General features: G+C 45.7%; 1 protein-coding gene across 4 annotated transcripts in view; it reads left to right on the top strand.

Moving 5' to 3' along the window:
• Positions 1-21,583, top strand: part of ITPR2 (inositol 1,4,5-trisphosphate receptor type 2) — a 1,506,646-nt gene that overhangs the window by 1,307,501 nt on the left and 177,562 nt on the right. For 2 of the 4 annotated variants that reach the window (XM_085652786.1, XM_085652784.1), the window contains exons 49-50: positions 1,840-1,881; positions 2,849-3,024. In XM_085652786.1, the coding sequence (XP_085508912.1) occupies positions 1,840-1,881; positions 2,849-3,024 (218 nt within the window). The remainder of the gene's footprint in view (positions 1-1,839; positions 1,882-2,848; positions 3,025-21,583) is intronic. The other 2 variants (XM_085652787.1, XM_085652785.1) reach the window with 1 other exon arrangement.

Below are 21,583 nucleotides of genomic sequence, written 5' to 3'. Positions count from 1 at the left end.
CTGATATATGAGCAATATGTAAATTAACTAAATTATTATTTCGATCAGGTGTTTATTTCAAAGTTCAGCTAATCAAAAAATGCTCTTACTTTCTCTTGAAACAAAATGTATTATTTTCACAACACTTAAATCCATGGCATTTCTGAAAGTCAGCTGGAATCCCCGCCCCAACTCTGAAAGCTCTGAGCCGAGCTACGGCTGTGCATTGTTGAGGAGACATGAAGCCATCATGTTACTTACACAACCCAAAGCGACACTCTAGCATCTGGGACCTGCACCTGGAGGCATGTACGTTCTGTAGTAACACACTACTCAAGGGGTAAGTCCTTTTGTGGTGACCTCTAGAGACCGAGGGGATCTCAGCCAATCAATAGTCCTCATCCTACCTCGTCTTATTCCAGAGGGATGCGCTAGCGTCAGGGTCATGCGGAAGTTGCCATCATGACAGCTTTGCAGACATGCATCGCCGAACAGGAAAGTTTGTCCTCTGCAACAAAGACGGACGGCTACCCAGCTGACTGGCGCTTCACCCCAGAGATCTCCTTTTGTCGTCCTCCTAGCTCCTGGAGTTCACTTCAGCAGATCAAACTACGGAAGTCCGAAGATTTGAGTGGCCCAGTCTGATTCATGGCCTTCATCTTCTCTTGTTCCGGTTGGCCCACTGTGCGGCTTTGCCATATTATGCCACATTGGAGAGATGCCACTACCCTGGCTGCTATCCGGCTGTCCTGCTGTGCTATTGTGTGCTTTTTATCTTGCCCTGCAGAAGCCATCCAAATTTCATCTTTGAGGTGCCGACCCACCAAGTCTACCACTTACCTGGTCCCATTATGCCATACGCTTGCTAGCAGTGCCCCTGGATCCTGCCCCAAGTCGAAACAGATGAGAAAAACAGGAGTACCTGGGTTCAGTCTTGCTTTGTGGCACTTTCCAAGGGTGTAAGGATTTGACCCTTCCTTTTAGGGTGTGGAGCATTGGAAACGGGATGGATTTAGGCCTGGGACGAGAAATTGGATTGGGAAATAATTAAAAAATTAAGCTGTTTTCTGAACGAGGCAGAGACGTGGTCATTATATCCATTTTGTATTTGTTTACCAGTCCAGGCACTTTCTCCTGGATAGCAATTTGACGGTGATCACTGGGAAAAATTTGCAACTGAGTTTGAAGTTCTGCTGTAAAATGGCCGCTGTTTGGAAAAAAATACTTAGAACACGAGATTATCATTGCTTTGGAAATGCAATAAGTGGGATACCTTAAACATATAATTGTTTTTTATTCTGTATGTAATTGATCCAATTTACATGTCACAGACCTAGGAAATGTGACGTAGTCGTGTATCATTTTGTTTAGCGTGTGTTCACGAGGTCGTAAAGTTAAATATTCCGCGTATTGGTAGAAATAAAACTGTGGGAGGTCATAATAATATCCTTTTTAATTCAGTATATCACAGACCATTTATTGCGTGTGGCCAGTGAGTCAAGCTACTAGCCCCTAATCAGCTCTGGTCAATCTTGATTCTAAGTCTAATGCAAATGAAACACAGGTTGCCGCAGCCAAATATGATTTAGACGGTTTATTAGTCCTGCCTTTGTTTTGAAGCCTGTTCTTGCTTTTAGTACAGTAAGGAATGAAGCGCAGGGTGTTTATTTTAGCTACAGCATAAATCTTCTGAGAATGCCTCTGCAATTAAATGAATGTATTTTCCTTTGTAAATAGATGGCATACTCTGGTTTGAACAATGTTGAATCTCCGCAAATGTTTATTTTTAATGAAGAAAACATGCATTTATTTTTGTTTTGCTTGCTTAAAACGCTTCATGTGTTATGTATAACTTTACAGAATTTCAACGTGTGAGCAATACTGTTACAGCCTCATTAAGTGGTGAGTTTATCTTTCCCAGTAGGGTAAATGTCAATTTTGCCGCATCGGCAGCACGTCAGAGTATCTCGTGCAGTGTCCATGTGTTGCGTGTTTACCAGTGACCGCGCCACGTGATGTCTATCTCTATTTCATTATCGGTGGAGGCGGGAACAGTTGTGGTAGTCTCGCGCGGCGCATTCACGCGGAAGCTGCGCTGTCCATCTGGGAACACAGGTGCATGTGCATGCGGGACTGATGGGGAAGAAGGACTTGGTGTACTTAAGAGCCCGCGTCATCTCTACGGTGCCATTTAGGGCGAGCACTTGCTACCCATATCTTCTGCTTGCAAAGTGGTGGGACTGGTTTATAACCCATATGCATAACCCATTTGATGACTGAACTTTTAAAATAAAGCATACATTTACCTTTTCTCTGTTGTGGAGGCTTGTTTACCTTTTAAAATAAAGCATCCATTTACCTTTTCTCTGCTGTGGAAGCTCGTTCATACCGATAATTATTCACTGTCTCTCTTCATGTTTGAGCCTCGAGGACTTAATAGAGTTTTTAATTATATGAGAGCCATACATCGGCCCTTCAGTATCAAAGACGGAAATAATACCACTGTCGACCTGTTCAGCTACTTGTTAAATCCTTGTGAACAAAAGTTGCAAACCAGTATAGTCTAATCTAGTATCAATAATTTGGAAAAATCTGTCATCATGGGTATTTCTCTTACTAACCTTTTCTTTAATGTGACGCTCAGCAGAAGGTACACTAATAAACCCCCGTGACTTGAATATATTGGTAGTGGGGACCCTTATTGACTGTCTTTATTGATTGATATTACTTTACGACCATCAGAACCATGGTATGGTGATGAGAAGTCATCACAATGCAGATAACACTTTTTAGTTAAATGCTATTTCCAAATATTCTGTGGCGCCGTTCTTCATGCCTCCTGGCGTTAAACGTTTGTTTTCTTTCGCAGGTACCCTGCCCCCCCTGGTTTCTGTTCTCCTCTGGATAGCTGTGGCCGTCTGCACAGCCATGCTCTTCTTGTTCCCCAAGCCTTTTGGCATCCGTCCTTTTTTGGTATCTGTAATGCTTAGGTCAATATACACAATTGGCCTGGGGCCTACACTGATCCTACTTGGTGCTGCAAACGTAAGTACTAACGTAGTCATTTCATGTGGTGTGTGCATGGAAACAGAATTTTCTTTGTAATTGATGTGACTATAAGAACAGTAATACTTTGTGATAATTAAGCTTAATTGGCCTCAACTCAGGGCGTGAGCAATGGTTAATGCCCTTCCTGTCCGTGCTGTTGATTACCCACATTGTGATTATGAGCCCAAGCCGAAATGGGCATTAACAGACATTAAAACCTGGAACCACATGGGAATTCAGATTGCTAGTACCCATACCCCAAATCGCACAGAGCACATACAAAATATCGACTGTCACTGTCTGCTTTCCTGCCTCTCCTTCACTCACTCACCAGACTTGCATCAATAGTTTGTGAAGGTATTTACTAAATAAAACCAGTCCATAGAGGGCGCCAATCTATATTTGATGACTTAATATACTGCATTACAGTGCCCTTTTGAGGCTCTGGTCATTGGCAGGTTACATTTTAATTATGCGCCTGGTTTTCATGATTTCTTCCTTGTAGGAATGACTATCATAATTTCATTTTATTTCAGGGTAGGTCTGGTTAACAGAACTTATAAGATAACGGGAAACAATGTCCCTGCTTACATGAACATAGCCTACAAAAGCAGATGCAAACAAGCATTGAAGTCACACTACATAAACTTAAGGAAATCATAAAGTAGAATGTTTGTTGAATAAATAAATGTCAGTATTCAGTATTAATTGGCAAAACATTTTAAATATTGGGTCATGAGTGTCAAGATCTTTGCACATCAGGTCAAATATCTGGGTGGCTTAGATGAAGGAGGAGGGTTGTTACTGGAATAGTTGCACCTTCCTTTCAATCTTTGTGGTACATGGAAACACAGCTGTGTGTGCCACAAACATGGATTTAATTCAAGAAGGTGTTGGTGGTACAGGCTATTGAGATAGAACTAGTGTAAAACAAACTACTGGTGATGAAGGGAGGGATGTAATGGGGGATGGGAATGAAATGCAGTTGCTTATCACGATATTGAATACATGAGCTGTTTCATGTGGCAGGTGGTAACCTGTAGAAAATGAGTAAAAGAGCCTATTAACTTAATTATCATTTTAGAAAAGAGATTGTTATGATTGGCCGAAGCAGTTCAAGTTCCACATCTTCCAATTGTCAGTATAATAACCATTAACATATAATTATATACATAAGTGCATGTGTGATGGTTGCACTTTTAGGAAACCAATTGATAAAAAAGTGTGTGTTTGTACTCTGTGATGAAATTTAACATGACGCAGAGAAGGAATAAAATTAAAGAGGGTTGCACTTTTCTCTTCGGTATATTATCTAGAGATTATGAGGAGGCTCACTCACACTATTTATTCCTATGTTTACTTTCTAGTGCTCTGTTATGTTCTGGCTTCTTTTGTACTGTTGCAACCAGCTTCCCACCCTGTTTTTTCCTAACATTCACCTACTTGTGTCTACCTTGTTGCATGTATATTGATGTTGAATGATCACTTGCAGCATCAAAATGTATGAATTTACTCTGGCACGATGTTCACAGTGTGTCCTGATGTCATTTTAATCCTTATGTTGTGTGGCGCTCACAGAGAGCGACTAGCATGAGTGTCACATTGTAAGTATCATAAAATGTGACTTAAATTAAACTGATTCTAATATCTTTTTGCAGCCAATATCTAAAAGCTTTTATAATGAAGAGAAGGCCTCGAATTAATAGAATGTTGCGTCCACCGATATAATTTTGCAGGTTCAACTGGGGAAACAGATATATAGCATCCTCTTTTCTCTGGCGTATACTATCCAGGAAGAATCAATAGAAAAAAGAAAAACATTTTTAAAAAACCCTGATGGAGTCCCATGTTGGGACAAAATGCATTGGCTGTGCTGTTGTTGGATGTTATAAAGAATAAAGAAATTCTCGTTTGGAAAATCATATCATGGCTCCTGCATTATATTGAATCTATAAGAAGATCTCTTATGTGTGAAAAATATGGACTGATGATGCACTAATTGAATTTTTAGTGAAAATTGCTCAACTTGTTAAGCACTCCCTTTTCGCATACTTTTTCTTACATTGATTTATAGTTTCTGAGCAGTCCGACCATTAGATGGTCGCGTGCTATAATTGACATTCTTTTGGTGCAAATGCCTGTGCGACCAGGGTAGAGCCAATACTGCTCTTTTTGGAAGAATTAGCTTTTATAATGTGCATCAGATAATCAATTTTTATCCTTCATGTTTGCAAACATGCTCTCTCTTTATTATGAACAATCTACTCACCAAGGATTTAAGTGGTTTGTGAGAAAGGTGATGGTGTGTCCATGTATTGAAAGGAACAAAAGTATCGGAGTTCCATAACCTTATAAAGAAATCCATCCTTTAGCCTAGCTCCTCTCTATGGTCATGGAACTCATCTGTGACTTGCAATATTCCTATAATGTGCAGCCCATGTATATATATCTTCCTCTGTCTCTTGAAAATAAGGACAATGGGTTAAACCAAAATGAAGGATCCAAAACTACAAAACCATTGACACCCATTCTCACAGCACACATCTCTTCTAACCTTTAAGACAACATCACTGAATTTGAATTGTGCATGCTCAATACATATTACAGAGATGCTATGACTGTGATCATAGGTTACATTTACCTTCTCAAACTTAAACAGAAAACTAAAAAACAATCTAAGAAATTGCATTCAAAAGACCCGGAATAAGGAAAAAAGGCCAATTTGGCCAATGAATAACTCTGGCGTTAAAGTCTTTACCAGAAAAATAAATAAAAATGCACAGGCTTGAAATAAAGTTTGCCAAAAATCGGCCAAGAAAACTATTCAAAATCATGAAATAAAACAGAAAACCCTCTTCCTCACCTTTCCTCGAAATTTCTGTGGAAAATTATGATAATCTTGTTCATTGCTAGAAAACCAGTGAACGCTCCATCGCCCAACAAATTAATCAAGGTCTAAATAGCACTTATCTGGAATCATTGGGGATCTTCTCTTTGAGGGATCATCATCAAAATAACCACTGCAAATCTCAAACCCTCCTCCCACCCTAGGGACTCACCTCCTCACTCATGGACTCCCTAATCACCTCCTGAAAACTAAAAGTGATATCCTTGCCTCCCACTGGACTAAACTGATCGACCCCTCCCTGACACGGGGAAAGCCTCTGACTGGCTTAAAATGGGCTGTGTCCCACCACTGTTAATAAAGCTAAGTTCAGACTCGGGAACAACTTCTTCCCCTTATCCAAACTCTCTGTTTTTGTGAAACCCTTAGAAAGTTGTGTAGAATTCAAATAACCTCTCAGCAGGTGCCAACCAGGCTTTATAGTTATCTGAAACAATAAAATGGCATTCATCCAAACTGTGGATTTTGCACTTCAAATATTTGATCAAGGCAACTCCTCCATTTTAATTCTCTTTCATCTCTAAGTCACCTTCAACACAGTCAGCAACTTCTTACTCCTACCAACTGTCAAAGAACAGATGAGGCAAGTGGTTCTCATCCTTTATTAGCAACAGCTCCAAACAAATACAAATTTTCTCTTCTTACCCCACTTACTCAAGGGTTTTTCAAGGCTGTACCTTATTTCCCACTCTTTTTAAACCCTACATTGAATGACCAAGTGCACCATTAGAAATGCCACCATCAACTATCACCGCTACACTGATGCTACCCTATTGTAACTGAAAGTCTTGTTGCATGATAATAAAAACTCCATGGCCAAACGTCTCATTTAAGCCAGGTGTGTATGTCCATCAACCATTTATAAACAAATCCTACCTCTGAAAGCACTTCCTCCTGGTCACCCCACCTCTTTTCATTCCAAACACCGCCAATGCACTCAAAATACACTTACTTATTGGGCCAGGACATTTCCAGACATTGTCTCCTTTAGCCCAGCTCCATGAATGCCTGTTTTATAAAACTCATGTTAATTTAATGAGTCCTTTCCCCTCCACTCATAAAATATTAGCTCTTAAAATTATTGACTGCCTGCATCATCCTTTAATGTAGCTGTACCCCTAATCTGTTAGTTCTAACCCTCAAATGCAAGACCTACCCCACCGAAAGTAATCCGTGCGTACGAATTCACATACTCGAGCCCCATAATTACTGCCCTTCACAAACTGCTTGGCATCAGTAGGCACTTCTCCTTTTCCTACCGCAGCCTGTACCCAATAGCCATATTAGTACACTGAATAGGACACTGAAAGCTCAAGAATGCCTTCTCTCTTCCACTTCCTTTCCCCCCCCCCTTTTCACACTGTGTTTCTGAATTATAGAAAAGGGAAAGATCGTTCCTCAGCGAGGCACTACTTGCAATGTGTTCACCGACTGTAATAATAAGCAAGCAGGTAAGAGTGCTCTAGAACTTATCACCTCTTAGCGGTTGGAGAGTGATCATACATCTTTAGGTCTAGCTGTCTCACAAGACTGACTCAGTAATGCAGCATGTCAGACATTCAGTTCTTATCCATGGTCTACAGTGAAGGACGACTGATTGAATTGTGTCCAGCATGGTGGCAGGTACCACTACTGCCACACTGGACAGCTGCAGCATTGTGATACTCTTTCTCTGTAAGTCTGCTCGAGGGCACACCTTGCCTCTGGATCTAATGCACGATGGCAAAATCAATCACAGGTTCTTCAACACAGATGCTGCATAGAAAGACGGACAAGGCCCGTCAAGGCATATCCCCATATCAAGGTAAAGATGTATTCTGGGCATCTGCCAGCAACCCACTTCTCAAAGGGAGGACAAGATCAGACTCAAGAGGTATTAAAATACCCTTTTCTGAAAACAAAAATTAACATTTTGACCAGTATATTCAAAGATACTGTCAGAAGAAATCGGCAGATTATATACAAATCCTGTTAGACATAGATTACCTACATGGTTCTACAGACCTAATTTCAGATCGAAACCTACACATAGTACAGTGGACACAGGCATAGCCAATTTTCATGCCTAGTCCTCTTGGGGCATGGCTGCAGCCCATAGCCCATGTGCCTTTAAGATCTGCATGCCTTAACCAAAGAGGGCAGAATGAAAACGTTCCTAGCTATCGTGACAGAAAGTTTCAATTCTATTAAGGACTCGGAGGTGAGGATTATGCTTTACTTTCTACACTTGAATACCTGTAGCCATTCAAAGTTAACAAACCACAGTTCCCATGAACCATAGGGAACGACAATACAAAAAACAGTAGAGTGTCCATGGAGAGACTGTCCACTTCCAATGCACCAATCACGAGGCTCCTAGCGGTATGTAGTCCTCTGTCCCTCTTCATTCTCCCTCTTTCGTTGCTCAAAGCCAGCCAATCCTGAATCCTCAAGAGTTCTGTTTACTGGCATCGCCTGCAAGAGCAAAGCACAATGTAAGCGACAGCGATGGCTAAGGTTTAATCCTGACAGGGAGGGAAACACAGTATAACAGCACAAACCACATAAGCGAATGATCCAAAACAATAATAGTTACTTACCCCGAAACGAGGGCGGGCAATAGACCTGAAACAGGTACGCTGGGTGGGATAATCCTCGCCTCCGAGTCCTTAATAGAATTGAAACTTTCAGTCACGATAGCTAGGAAATCTTTCATTCTATGTCAGGACCGGAGGCGAGGATTATGCTTGTTTAAAGCTTGCTCACCACCAAATGTGCCATGTCCGGCACCGGTTGAAACTAAAACCGTTTAAAGGTGGAGTCGGAAGACCAGTCTGCCGCATTCAGAATGTCCTCCAGACGAGCTCCCAGGGCGAATGCTTTGGAGGCCATAGCTCCTCTAGCCGAATGGGCACCAAAAAGCCGCAGGTCAATTCCGGCTTCACCCACCGGACCCATCGGGCGATAGTGGGGGAAGATACCGCCCTATGAGGTTTCCTAAGTGCGAGTTTGGTGGCAAGGAGCTCCAGACAATTTATATGAAGCTGTTGCTCTTGCGGAGACAACACACCGCCGGTAGTGAACTCTCCACACAGCGCGCCCCAGCCAGACCTGCTGGCGTCGGACTCGATAATAAGATCGGGCGCGGAACCGAATATGGCCCGCCCATTCCAAGCTTCCATGTTGGCCAACCACCACCAGAGCTCTTCTTTGGCATCGGGTGAAAGGGTTACCTTTTGCGAATAAGAGAGACCCCTGCGAAGGTGGCCACTGGAGTCAAGTTATCCTGGCTGATGACGGCTGATAGCCAGAAACCGGTCCTAGGATGCTTGATTCCGGTCCAGGGAAGACATGGCTTGGCAGTTCGGGCTGGACTGTTCCCATGAGGCACAGGGTCAAGACTGATTTGCATATGGCCATGTCTAAACTGGGGTGGCGTAGTGGGCAAAAGAACGATGGATTTAACCCAGATCTCTTGACTGGGGGAGAATGTCTGCATTGTCAGCATTCCGTCCATCATTTGTTTGTTGTAACGCTTTTCGCCCTAAGTGGAATGGGTATTCCCAGACGTGGGACCCGTGCTCACTACGCCACTGGAGTCAAGCTATCCTGGCTGATGATGGCTGATAGCCAGAAACCGGTCCTAGGATGCTTTATTCAGGTCCAGGGAAGACATGGCTTGGCAGTTCGGGCTGGACTGTTCCCATGAGGCACAGGGTCAAGACTGATTTGCATATGGCCATGTCTAAACTGGGGTGGCGTAGTGGGCAAAAGAACGATGGATTTCACCCAGATCTCTTGACTGGGGGAGAATGTCTGCATTGTCAGCATTCCGTCCATCATTTGTTTGTTGTAACTATTGAGGCGCTGAAGGGCACTGTAGTGTAGAGGACCCGGGAAAATCGCCTGGATGGAGGCCGAGAGAAGGCCTACGATTCGGGCCACCTGACGTAGAGACAGACATGGCTGAGCGAGGGCTCTCCTGATCTCGTGACGAATCTTTTGTCAGCTTCTGTGACGGGAGGGTGAGACTGGACTCCACCGAGTCGATCACAAATTCCAAAAAGACCACTCTCTGAGAGGGCACCAGGGTTGACTTCGCCTCGTTGACCACAAAGCCCAAGCTCTGAAGGAGGACAACCGCCGTCTGAAGTTGCGATGCTAAGGCTCGGGGACATTGAGCCATCATCAGAATGTCGTTCAGGTAGACAATCAGACGCATACCGGACACTCGCAGACGCTCGATTACCGGTCGCAGGACCTTGGTGAAGCACCAGGGCGCGGAGGACAGACCGAAAGGAAGGGTAGTGAACTCGTACACCCTGTCTCGCCAGGAAAATTGGAGAAACCGCCGGTGCGGTGGAAAGATGGGAATCGTCAGATAGGCATCTTTCAAGTCGAGACACGCCATCCAATCGTTGGGTCTGAGGAGGTCGCACAGCAGGTGGATGCCTTCCATTTTGAAGTGGCGGTACACCAGCCACCCATTGAACTCCCGCAGGTTTATGACCGGACGCTGTGTACCATCTGCCTTGTCCACCAAAAAGATGTTGCTGAGGAACCCCCGGGGATGCAGAAGGGACTCTACAACCGCCCCTTTGACGATAAGAGAGGAAACCTCCTGGTCGACCAAAGCGGCCCCTGAGGCTGAGAAGGAGAGAGGGCACTGAGGCACCGGTTGTGTGGGATCGCCGTGAAACTCTATGTGAAAACCCTGGACAGTCTGCAAGACCCAGGCGTCCCCCGTGACACAAGTCTAGGCCTGGAAAAAACACGCCAGATGGCCCCCCACTTTTAGAAGGAAAGAAGGGAGAACACTCACCGGAAGAGTTGGAGGCTCTGCCGCCTCTGTCACGACGTCCTCGGGTCGGGTAGAAATTTCCAAACCTTGCTTGGTCTTGATATTGTCCGGTTCCGGAGCCTTGCTCCCTGCCTTGATTTGGAGGGCCGGATGAGCGGCCCCTACCTCGTCCGGCCCCTCGGAAAGCCAGAGGTCGAAAAACCTTACGAATGGAGGACTGGGCCTTATCAAGAGACGTGAAAGTATTCACAAATTTGCCCAATTCCCTGATAAAGGGCTTTCCGAAGAGTCCACCTTGCGCCACGGAGCCAGCCTCTGAATCGGCCAGATCCCCAAGCTTGGGGTCGACCTTAATAAGCAAACTCCTGCGCCTTTCCGTAGAAAGGGCGCAGTTGGCATTTCCCAGGAAAACTACAACACGTTGGGCCCAGGCGGAAAGGGTCTCAGGAGAGATGAGAGACCCCGACTGTTTAGCTTCCTCAGCCATGTCCAAGATTTTGGTAATGGGGCCTAGAGCGTCCAGGAGCTTGTCCTGGCAAGTCCGCCAGGACCTATCGATACCTCGCTTGGGGTCCTTCACAAATTTCTGCAGAAAGGTGGCCATGCGTGAGTCGATCTCCGGGGTAGCCACCACCTTCCCCGCCGACGGGGGCACTCCGCCCTCAGACAGCTCCTAGCTACGGCCTCTAACGGCTGGCGGATTCTACTGGCCACATATTGGGCCACTTTCTCGGAGGGGGCCCAATCCGAGGACCTGGGATGCAACACATCATTGGGATCAAGCATGTCGGCACAAAGGTCCGGAGCGGCGGGAGCCGGGTCTGGACGGGCCGGGAGCCATGGGCGAGAGGGGCCAGGTTCCTCATCCATATCCCCTGCGGCGTCATCCCCCTGGGGGGAAGTAGGCACCGCAGTGGGCTTGCTAGCCAAAAACGCCTGCTTAAGGCGGGCGAAAGCGTCCAAATCAACCCAGACTCTCTAGGTCGCTTAGGCTGAGGGGGTTGGGGATCGACGGGTGCTCCACATTCGCCGGACGCTGGAGCAGGAAGTGTCTGGGAACCCCGGGCCAGCATGCGCAAGCCTGCTCGATATGGCGAGACAGGCGCTCCTCTAAAGGAGCCATGGCCTGCTCCACCGCCTTATAAATGGAGTCATCCACGGTGCTGTAAAACTCCTCATCCCATTGGAGGGAAGTGAGGGGATCCTCCTCCCACTGGTCGACCTGGTAGGGCTCACTTTGAAATTCTTCCATTAGAACAGGAAGAGAACGGCACCCAGGTAAGTGGGAAACGTGCGAGGGGTTACCTCACGTGAAGGGGGGGCTGGGTGACAACCTAGTACAAGGGCGGGCAGAGCACGCTTTTAAATGGGGAAGAAACCCCTGGGACAGGCAGCCCTGGTGCAGTAGAATATAAAGGGCAGCCTGCCAGGCCAAACGGCCCAATACAGGCTCCAAAGAGCGTTACAACAGGCCTAAAACTACTGACCCCCAACAGGCAGCAATACAGCCTTATCAAAACCTGCCTCACGGCAGCTACAGACTCGCTGGTATGTGAGCGTTCACTGGGGCGTAAAATATGCAAACGCTCAGCCTTAAGGCAGCATTACTGGCAACACACGTGGCGTATCTGGCAGGCAAGGCTCTGGAATCGTCTGCGTCTCCGTTGAGCGATGCGTGGAATGCCGGAGACGCGGACGATCGAGAGGACGCATTTCAGCACCCTCTGGCGGCATGAGGATGACGCCGTGAGCCGCACCACAGATCAACGGCCGTTAGGGAGACTGAAATCTCCCACAGCCGAGCGAGAAAACAGAGTAGCGGTTACTCGCAAGCACACCTAGGGAAAACCAGGGACGCGCAACGCGCGAGAAGCGGAAAGGGGGTCGCTCGAGGTAGCAGAGCCACAATCTATGTCCAAAAGAAAAGAATAAAGAAATGACGATGAGGCCCTCGTGAGAAACGTGAGCAGGCCAAAACCAACGCTGGGACACTGCCACAGAACAAAGCACAATACCAAGCACAGTGGCCCTAGCAATCTATGTAAGAATAGCACACGTTATGGAGGCAGAGTGTCAACAATCCACACTATGAGGAGAGAAAACAGATCACTCTTAGCTTTGGCTGCAGCAGTGAAGAAAGAGGGAGAATGAAGAGGGACAGAGGACCACATACTGCTAGGAGCCTCGTGATTGGTGCATTGGAAGTGGACAGTCTCTCCATGGACACTCTACTGTTTTTTGTATTGTCGTTCCCTATGGTTCATGGGAACTGTGGTTTGTTAACTTTGAATGGCTGCAGTGATTAAAGTGTAGAAAGTAGAGCATAATCCTCGCCTCCGGTCCTGACATAGAGTTACTGGTACAGGGATTGGTGGTAGGCTATACCTTGTTGAGTTGTACACATAGTTTAGGGCAGAAATCATGCCCTGCAGTTTCTGAGAGCTTGAGTACTTGGAACTTAGCATTATAAAAGGCCAGGACGTAGCCTATATCTGCCAGCGTCGAGGCCTGTGGTTATGCCTTGTGAGTCCTAAAAGCACACGTGCGGTGGTATGACTGAAGCCCCTGCTGAGTTCCTGCAGGATGTGGCTTGTTGCTAACCCTGCATACACTACAGGTATGGATACTGAGTGCAATGCAGGGGAGATCTGTAGCAAGATCGGTTGGCTGCTATTAGAATGGTATTATGTATATTTTATCTAATATCTGGACATCACTTGACTGTAATGGAACAGCAGTCTTTGTTCTCTGCTGGGTGCAAGGCATTTTCTTCTCCCTCTAAAACCGCCTGGAGTTCTCTGAACCTGTCTGTGTGTAGCCATGTGCACAGAGAATTTCAAGAATCCTTTAAAACAAAGGGAAAACATCAATTCTAGTCAGTGAAGATTTCCTACAATTTGCAACAGACCAAAAGTAATCTGATTGATGCCAAGGCATTCACATATGAAAGATATTTGGCTACACCCTTCTACCCAAACCTCCTTCTGTCCTTTAATACTGCATACATCATTATTCTAGCAGATTATTGTGGAGGTGACTGATTGCTACCAGAGGGTAAAATTAATCTCAACCCACTCGCAAAGTTAAGTTTTTTGTATTACACTGTGCTCCTTTCACAAGTAATGTTTACACCAAACCCTCTTTTGCACAGATGCAAACTCATGACTTTTGCTTACATGCACATGGAAGTAATAACAAAATAATTGGAATTTTCAGGCCACTAGAGAATGGATATCTAAGTCATTATTTAAGCCCTCTGAAGTTAGGAAAACAGCTGCTGGTGCTATTCTTTAAATAACCCATGTGTTCAGGGGTCGAAAAAACGTGGACCTGCCCATAATTAGAGCTATAGTTCCTCATGGTCTACCACTTCAGACCCAATATAGACAGGTCTTTCTTCAGTAACAGAATACCTTTCCCTAACCGTTTGTGGGACTTTCTTGGTTTAAATCTGATACAAATTAGGGTTCTCCTTGCATAATATGGAAAGAGGTATCTGTAGCTATGGTTATTGAGGCAGCCACCCGTCTGTCAACATCTTTTATAAAACTTGGAATTTATATTCCAAGTGGAGTGGTAGGTGGAAAATGTCTGTTCTCTCAAATTGAAAATGTTGAAAAGGAACATCATTCCTCTTGTTGAAACTCAGTTTCATTTTCAGCTTGATCACAGTGATTCAGTTTTGGCTGGACTATGGGAATGCTATTGCTTTGTAACTTCAGTTGTTGAAAAGCCTTCAACTGGTATCTCTTGCAGCGTTCTGTCTGATTACTGGGTTGCTCCCTCATTGTTTCCTTTGCTCGCAGGCTCCAGGGCTGGGAAGCCTGACTTTTTTAAAAAAGTGTAAAAATGTATTTCCTCTGCATTTTGGTTGTCTCGTTTCAGCCGGTGGGCAGTGCAATTTCACCATTTTAGGACTGCTCATTTAGCTTCACCAGGGCCTCTCTGCAAAATGGCCGAATAATACAAACAGAGATAGGACTACTCCCTCATCACTGAAGTGGGGAAAGAGACAAAAGACTACAATTCAAAGCATCTCTATGAGTTGGAATACAAAGAGAAATAGGACTACGCAACAGAGAAGCTTGGGACAGTTAGAGGTATAGGACTACTCCCCTGTCTGGTGCTCCATGGCTGCCATCTTGGTTGTGGCATATATAATATATATATATATATATATATATATATATATATATATATATATATATATATATTTTGGCGCCTTTATATATGTTTATGTATAAACATATTAAAGTAAAGATTTAAGTAAAGACTGCAGACACGCATGACAGCCTGGACCTAAACGGCGGCGCCACACTAAATACAGGGATCATGGCCCTTCCCTGATCTAATCATTCACGCAAGCACCACCAAGGTGAGCAGTTAGCATTTAAAAAATATATCCTGCCTCACCAACCATGTTTTTCTATCGGTATCATCACAGCATGCCCATACCTAGCAGACTGCTCATCGCCTGACCCTAAATTGGCAACAGCTTAAGACAACACATTTGCCTCTACTGCCTGACCACATTAGGATGAAAATCCTATAGACAACCACACTATCCTCTCCCTCACTAGTTATTTTCTGATAGTTGCCAGCCATTCATCTTCTTCCCTGCCAGATATTCTGCACTCTCCCCCGATACGGACACCCTCCAACTCCTATTTTCTGCACGGTGAGTACCCCACCTCACTACACGACTGTCTCTATTGATCCTCGAGTTGCCCACCCAAGCCAACATGGCAAATCCTGGCCTTTCCGCTACGGGGGCAAATTCTTACACTCTGGTCTACCCCCCCAACCTCTCCAAAACCACCGCTAAATACTTCCAACACTCCACCCTTAATAGACACCCTGAGTCATTGGTCTCTGACCTTCACTATAGCGCGGACAACGGCATAATCATTAATGACCTAATTTTTTACTCCAGAAGGACTTCTGCCTGGCGCAAAACCTTTGACCTCCTCCTTAATGTATGCGCAACAAAAAACATCCCATATGGCACTAAGCTAACAATAACACCGTCCCCTACACTGCGTGCTGACCTCACCATCACTCTTTACAAACATGGCATTATCCTGATCCAAGCCTCAGCCAAAAACTTGGACACATTTGCCGACCGTTTTACCCTCCTTCGAAACCACGTGCATGACTCAGGCAGGGGAACCATGTCACGCCCCGACAAGCCCTCTTCTAGCCTACCCAACGTAGCTAACCATTCACAAACCCCCCAAAGGTCTTCCAACACAGATCCCCCTACCCACCCCAACATGGTGCCCGGCCTTACCCCTAGAATCTCCCCTAGACCCCTGATCCCCCCCTACAATCCCCCCTCATGTAGACTATGCCACTGGTATGTCCCCTATGACCGCTGACACCGGTCGTGTTTACCCTCCTAGCCTGCAACTCAACCCACAGAGGAGCCCTAGCTCCGATCCAACGACCTACAACACAGGCCGTACTAGTCCTCCCCCCATATCTCCTATACATGCTGACTTAACGGCTCCTGAACCATGGCCCTTCCGCCTTCTATCGCCCCCACTGGATAGGGACATGGCCTCTCTGTTCTCCAGAGCTACCAAACTTACCCAGAGCATTCACATCTCTATCTCGGAATTAACGAACCTCCTCCACCTCGCTGAACTCGCCCTCGCTAACCTCACGTTCCTGCCTACTTGCACATCCCTGCACTTAACTGAGCACCCGAAACAGCCTCTTCCTTGAGACAGCTTCGTCCCCGTAAACAACCATGCCACCTCTCAGAGGAAGAATACCTCGCTCTGGCCCTCTCCTACACCGCTTCTCCAACTCTAAGTCCACTAGACCTCACGGAAATTGAAATCCTGGCCATCCTCCATGATCATAACCCCACCACAGCTATCCCTCTTCCCTTCGACGGGAATTCTGAACATCCCATCCGCTTGGTCACTGTCAACCCCAACAGGCCAGCCACCCTCCACAACAGAGCTGTGGTCATGAGCAATCTAACACCTGTCCACCAGTCTGTCCAAACTCCCGAAATTCCACCCAAATCCTCCCTGTCAGGTCTCTTAATCAACTGCCGATCGGCAGCTAAGCATGCCGCAGATATAGCTGATCTCATCCTTTGCAAAAACCTCGACTTAGCAATCCTAACAGAATCATGGCTCAATGATTCCTCATCCCCATACCTGGACCTCCTAGCCCCCCTTAATTACAACATTGCAAGACTGGACAGACAATCTAACAAGAAAGGAGGCGGCATCGCCTGCATCTACCGCTCTAACCTCCTCGTCACCGAACTTATGGCGGACTCCACCGAATCCTGCGAATACCTCGATCTCGCTATCTGCAACAACTCCACCCTACTTTGCAACCTTCACATCTGTTACCACCGCCCCAGGTACGAACGACTCTTTCACCGACCACCTCATGGAAATCATCACAGCTAAGATTCCCACCAACTCCAAAGATATTTTCTTAGGCGATTTTAACCTACACTGGAACGATCCCAAGGACCCACATGTCAACGCCATCAAAGACCTCCTGGCAGATCAAGCCATGACCCATGCCTGCTCACTACCAACTCACTCAAAAGGGGCCACCCTTGACTGGATCATCTCCAAAGAATCAACTGTCAAGCTTATATCTATTGACCCTTGCGATTGGTCTGACCACCACGCCATCACCTTCCATCTACCTGGCACCATCAAGACAAAAGCACCGCAACCAACGATTCCTAAACGCTGGATCAGAGACACCAAGAACTTGGACCGAAGTGAACTGGTGGCCCGATGTAAATCCAACCTCCCCTCCCCTTCGCATCTCTCAACAGTCAGTGACCTCAATGATCACTACTCTGCGACCATCTCAAACATCCTGGATGATCTAGCCCCACTAAAACTGAAAAGAACCCAAATCAAAGACAGAAACCCCTGGTTCACGGGTTCCCTTAACAACGAGAGGAGAGCCCTCCGGCAAGCTGAAAGAGCCTGGAGGCAACACCCCTCTACTGCACATCTACAACTCCTCCGCCAGGTCAGAAATACCTACAACAGGAACATTCTCAACTCAAAAAAAGACTTCTTCAGAACCGAACTTGAGAAAGCTAAGAACAGACCCCACAAGCTCGTCAAATTGGTCAAACACCAATCTAATAAACTGGCCAAATCTTCTAAAGAAACCCCCAGATCTCTTATATCCTCTGAAGAATTCTCCTCTTTCTTCACTGACAAAATCTTGGCCCTTGGAAACGAACCCAGCGCCATCACACACCCCCAACCCCCTCCTGACCCGCCTCCTCCCACAACGACACCCCCACAGGCTCCTCCCAAACATCACGCTCACTGGTCTATCTTCAAAGACTATGATGAAGACTCCATCTCCAAAATCCTTTCTACCTTAAAACCGAACAACCATTTCAATGACCCGCTCCCTGCCATCTGCCTTGCGGTCGTCGCCCAATCCATTATTCCCAGCTGGACTACAATAATCAATGCCTCCCTTCAGCAGGGAATGATGCCAGATTCTCTAAAAGCCGGCCAAGTCCTCCCCATCCTAAAAAAGCCATCGCTGGACCCAGCCTCCCCAGACAACTTCAGACCCATCTCCAACATCCCCCTCTTAGCCAAAGTGCTGGAGAAATGTGTGCAACAGCAGCTAAGTCACCACATCAACAACTTCCACCTCCTCGATGACTTTCAATCCGGATTTAGACCAGGGCACAGCCCCGAAACCACCATGCTCCACATTGTATATGATGCCCTCCAAGCCCTCGACCATGGCAAAACTTGTCTCCTAATCCTCCTGGACCTATCCTCGGCCTTCGACACAGTCAATCATGAAAAATTACTCGAACGCCTCAAACTCAGAATGGGATTAGATGGCTCTGTTCTCGATTGGTTTAGGTCCTTCCTCCATAACCGGTCACAGAGATTCCTGATTAATGGCAACCTTTCATCATCATCCCCGGTCACAGTTGGAGTCTCTCAAGGATCAACCCTGTCCCCCACCCTCTACAACCTCTACCTAGAACCGCTTACTGAAGTATTGCGCGCAGCTAATATCTCCTATCATATGTTCGCCGATGACACCCAGATTTACATCAAAACCTCTTCTCTCGAAGAGATTATATCCTTGAACGAAGCCCTGAAACTCACCGTCCAATGGTTCGCATCCAATCAACTCAAACTCAATGCAAAGAAAACAGAATTTCTCCTGATCTCCCCTCCCAATGCCAACTTAGAGATTCAATCATGGATTAAGGCTATTACAGCCTTAAATTGCCCACCGACCATTGTGAATTCGGCTAACTCCCTGGGAATTACCCTTGACACCAACCTTAACATGAGGGACCACATAAACTACATGGCTAAAACAGCCATATTCCATCTGAGCTACCTTAGGAAATTGAAACCCTTCCTTGATGCTCCCGACCTAAAAATGGCAGTTCAAGCACTCGTCATCTCTAGACTGGAATATGGCTGCTCAACCCTTTCGGGCTTACCCAAGATCTCCCTGGCACCTCTAAAAGCCTGCTTCAACGCGGCCGCCAGACTACTGACCGGCACAAGGAAATACGATCATATCTCCCCACACCTGAAAGCTCTCAACTGGCTTCCCTTGGAGGCAAGAATACAGCTCTATGCATGCATCACGCACAAAGCTTTACACTCTAACTCCCCTGCATATCTGACACAGAAACTCATGATCTCCGGAAGAACCAGAAACTCCAGATCTGCCAGAGATTTCCTGCTCCAACCTGCACGCTTTCGGAAAAAAACAACTTACAATCGGGCCTTCTCAGGGGCTGCTCCACGAATATGGAACTCTCTCCCACCCTACATCAGAAGAATCCCCTCACTGTCTCGCTTCAAAAAGGATGCCAAAATCTTCCTTATGGGCAAATTTCTCGTCTAACACTACCTCAACTACTTCTATGGCATAACCTATGGCGGCCCACTACCTCCCTCCTAACTACCGGGTCTCCCGAAACACCAGAAACTTGGGACCGGGTCAGAATTATTGAAAACGTACTCTGTAAATATGGTTTCTCGCTCTGTGTAATTGGTTATGTAAACTGTAAATACATGCTACGCTTTCCCCTATATATTCTTGCACTATACTGCTACTTGAGCTGTAACTGGTCGACTCTAAATCTGTCTGTATATTGCTTTGCTCCCTTGTAAAGCGCTCTGATACTCTAACGGGTCAAGTTCGCGCTCTATAAAACACATAAATAAATAAATTGTAGGAAGTTGGGTTTTGGTTGCGGGCAATGTGAACCCTTCTTAAGCAGCAACCACAGTCCCTGTCAGGGTGAACCACAAAACATCAATAATTAACCTGTGTTTAACCCTGTGGTAGCTTGGCTCAAAAGCAGTCACGTTTAAGTCAGAGACAATGTGTAAAGTATTTAAGCAGCACATAAACAGTAGTAGTAGTACATTCTTTATTCAGTTAAATAAATATTACCATCAAAGATACATAACAGCAGTATAAAATCAGAATAAAACCGTTAGAATCTAATCAGAATCACACTACAATTTAAAGATACATGATATACAGTGCATGATACATTACATAGTATTACATATTCAGTCATTACATGTTCAGTAATTAAATTGGTCAGTGTACCAGAAGTTATGGCCAGGCCACTCGGATTTTACCAACACTTCCTAAAATGACCCATATTTACACCAGTGTGAGTCTCCCCCAGCATGAGGAGAAACAGCATTGCTGGTTTTACTTGCTTAAAATATGCTGCTCTTAAAATAGGTACCAGGAGCTTTTTTCTAATGCGCGTATATAAAGTGCAAAACATTGCAACATGGCTAATGGTCTGAGGCAAGGCTTTATCACACTTACTGGGCCTGAGATGCCTACAGCAGCCCAACCTTTGAGGAAGCAGATTAAAGGGAGAAATGAGTTCAGCCTGAACTTGGATGAAAGCATGCTATACATTGTTAACCCGGGTCAGGTATGGTTTGATGGAATTAACGATCTTTATTAAACAGTGGGCACAAGCAGCTGGTTTCTGCATTTTCTCTTGCAACAACAGCGTAATAAAAAATTCTGCTTTACCCACAAATAATCAGCCGTAACAATTTCTTCCGCATGCATGAATAGGTTGGGACAACCCAAAGCTGTAAGTTCGGACTTCATATATCTCTGCCAGGGGATCACTCTCAAGTTGTCCAAAGAGAGACAATCCCTAATTATTAACCTGTTTACATTTGGCTCACTTTTATACCAGATCGAGAGCCAGCGTAGGAGGGGCCTCAGTTTAATGTTGTCTGAGATAAATCGAAGATCAAGTTCCTTATGCACTGCAAATGTGGAGGAGCTTTGAGGGACCCCTAACAACTGCCTGGGAAACTTGTTTTCTTCCAGCTGAATGGTGCCACAGGCCCGGTATCCCCAGATGTCACTGCCATAGCATGTTGAGGAAATGCACTTAGCTTTGTAAATATGGATCAAAGCTTTTATGGGTTTCCTACCCACCCTTAAGCTAAAATCCAGACCCCCCCCCCCCACTTAATATAGCTAGTGTATCTCTTTTCAAGAGAAGAGAAGGGCCCGAGGATGTCCTATCATCAAATAAAATACCCAGATATGTAAAAGTATGGACTTGGGTGATCTTAGAATTGATGCAGAACTGACTTTTAGGCTTAGCAAATTTAACACAGATCGCTAAGGATTTTGAAATATTGATGGAGAGATCCATGCCTTCCATAAACTCATGCGGGCCAGGCTCCATATTCAGAGTATTGATCCCTCTAGGTCCATAAATTTAGACTTGCCTGTCGACACCCATGCTGGAATTCTCCCAAAGGATCAAATCTTGTCGGCTTAAGTTCCAGTAGAGACTTAAGCTTAACTTTTTACTC

This window comes from Triturus cristatus, chromosome 4_1, assembly GCF_964204655.1.
Source record: "Triturus cristatus chromosome 4_1, aTriCri1.1, whole genome shotgun sequence".
NCBI classification, from domain to species: Eukaryota; Metazoa; Chordata; class Amphibia; order Caudata; family Salamandridae; genus Triturus; species Triturus cristatus.
Note: the sequence above shows the minus strand (reverse complement) of the source record. Positions and strands in the feature narration are given on the sequence as shown.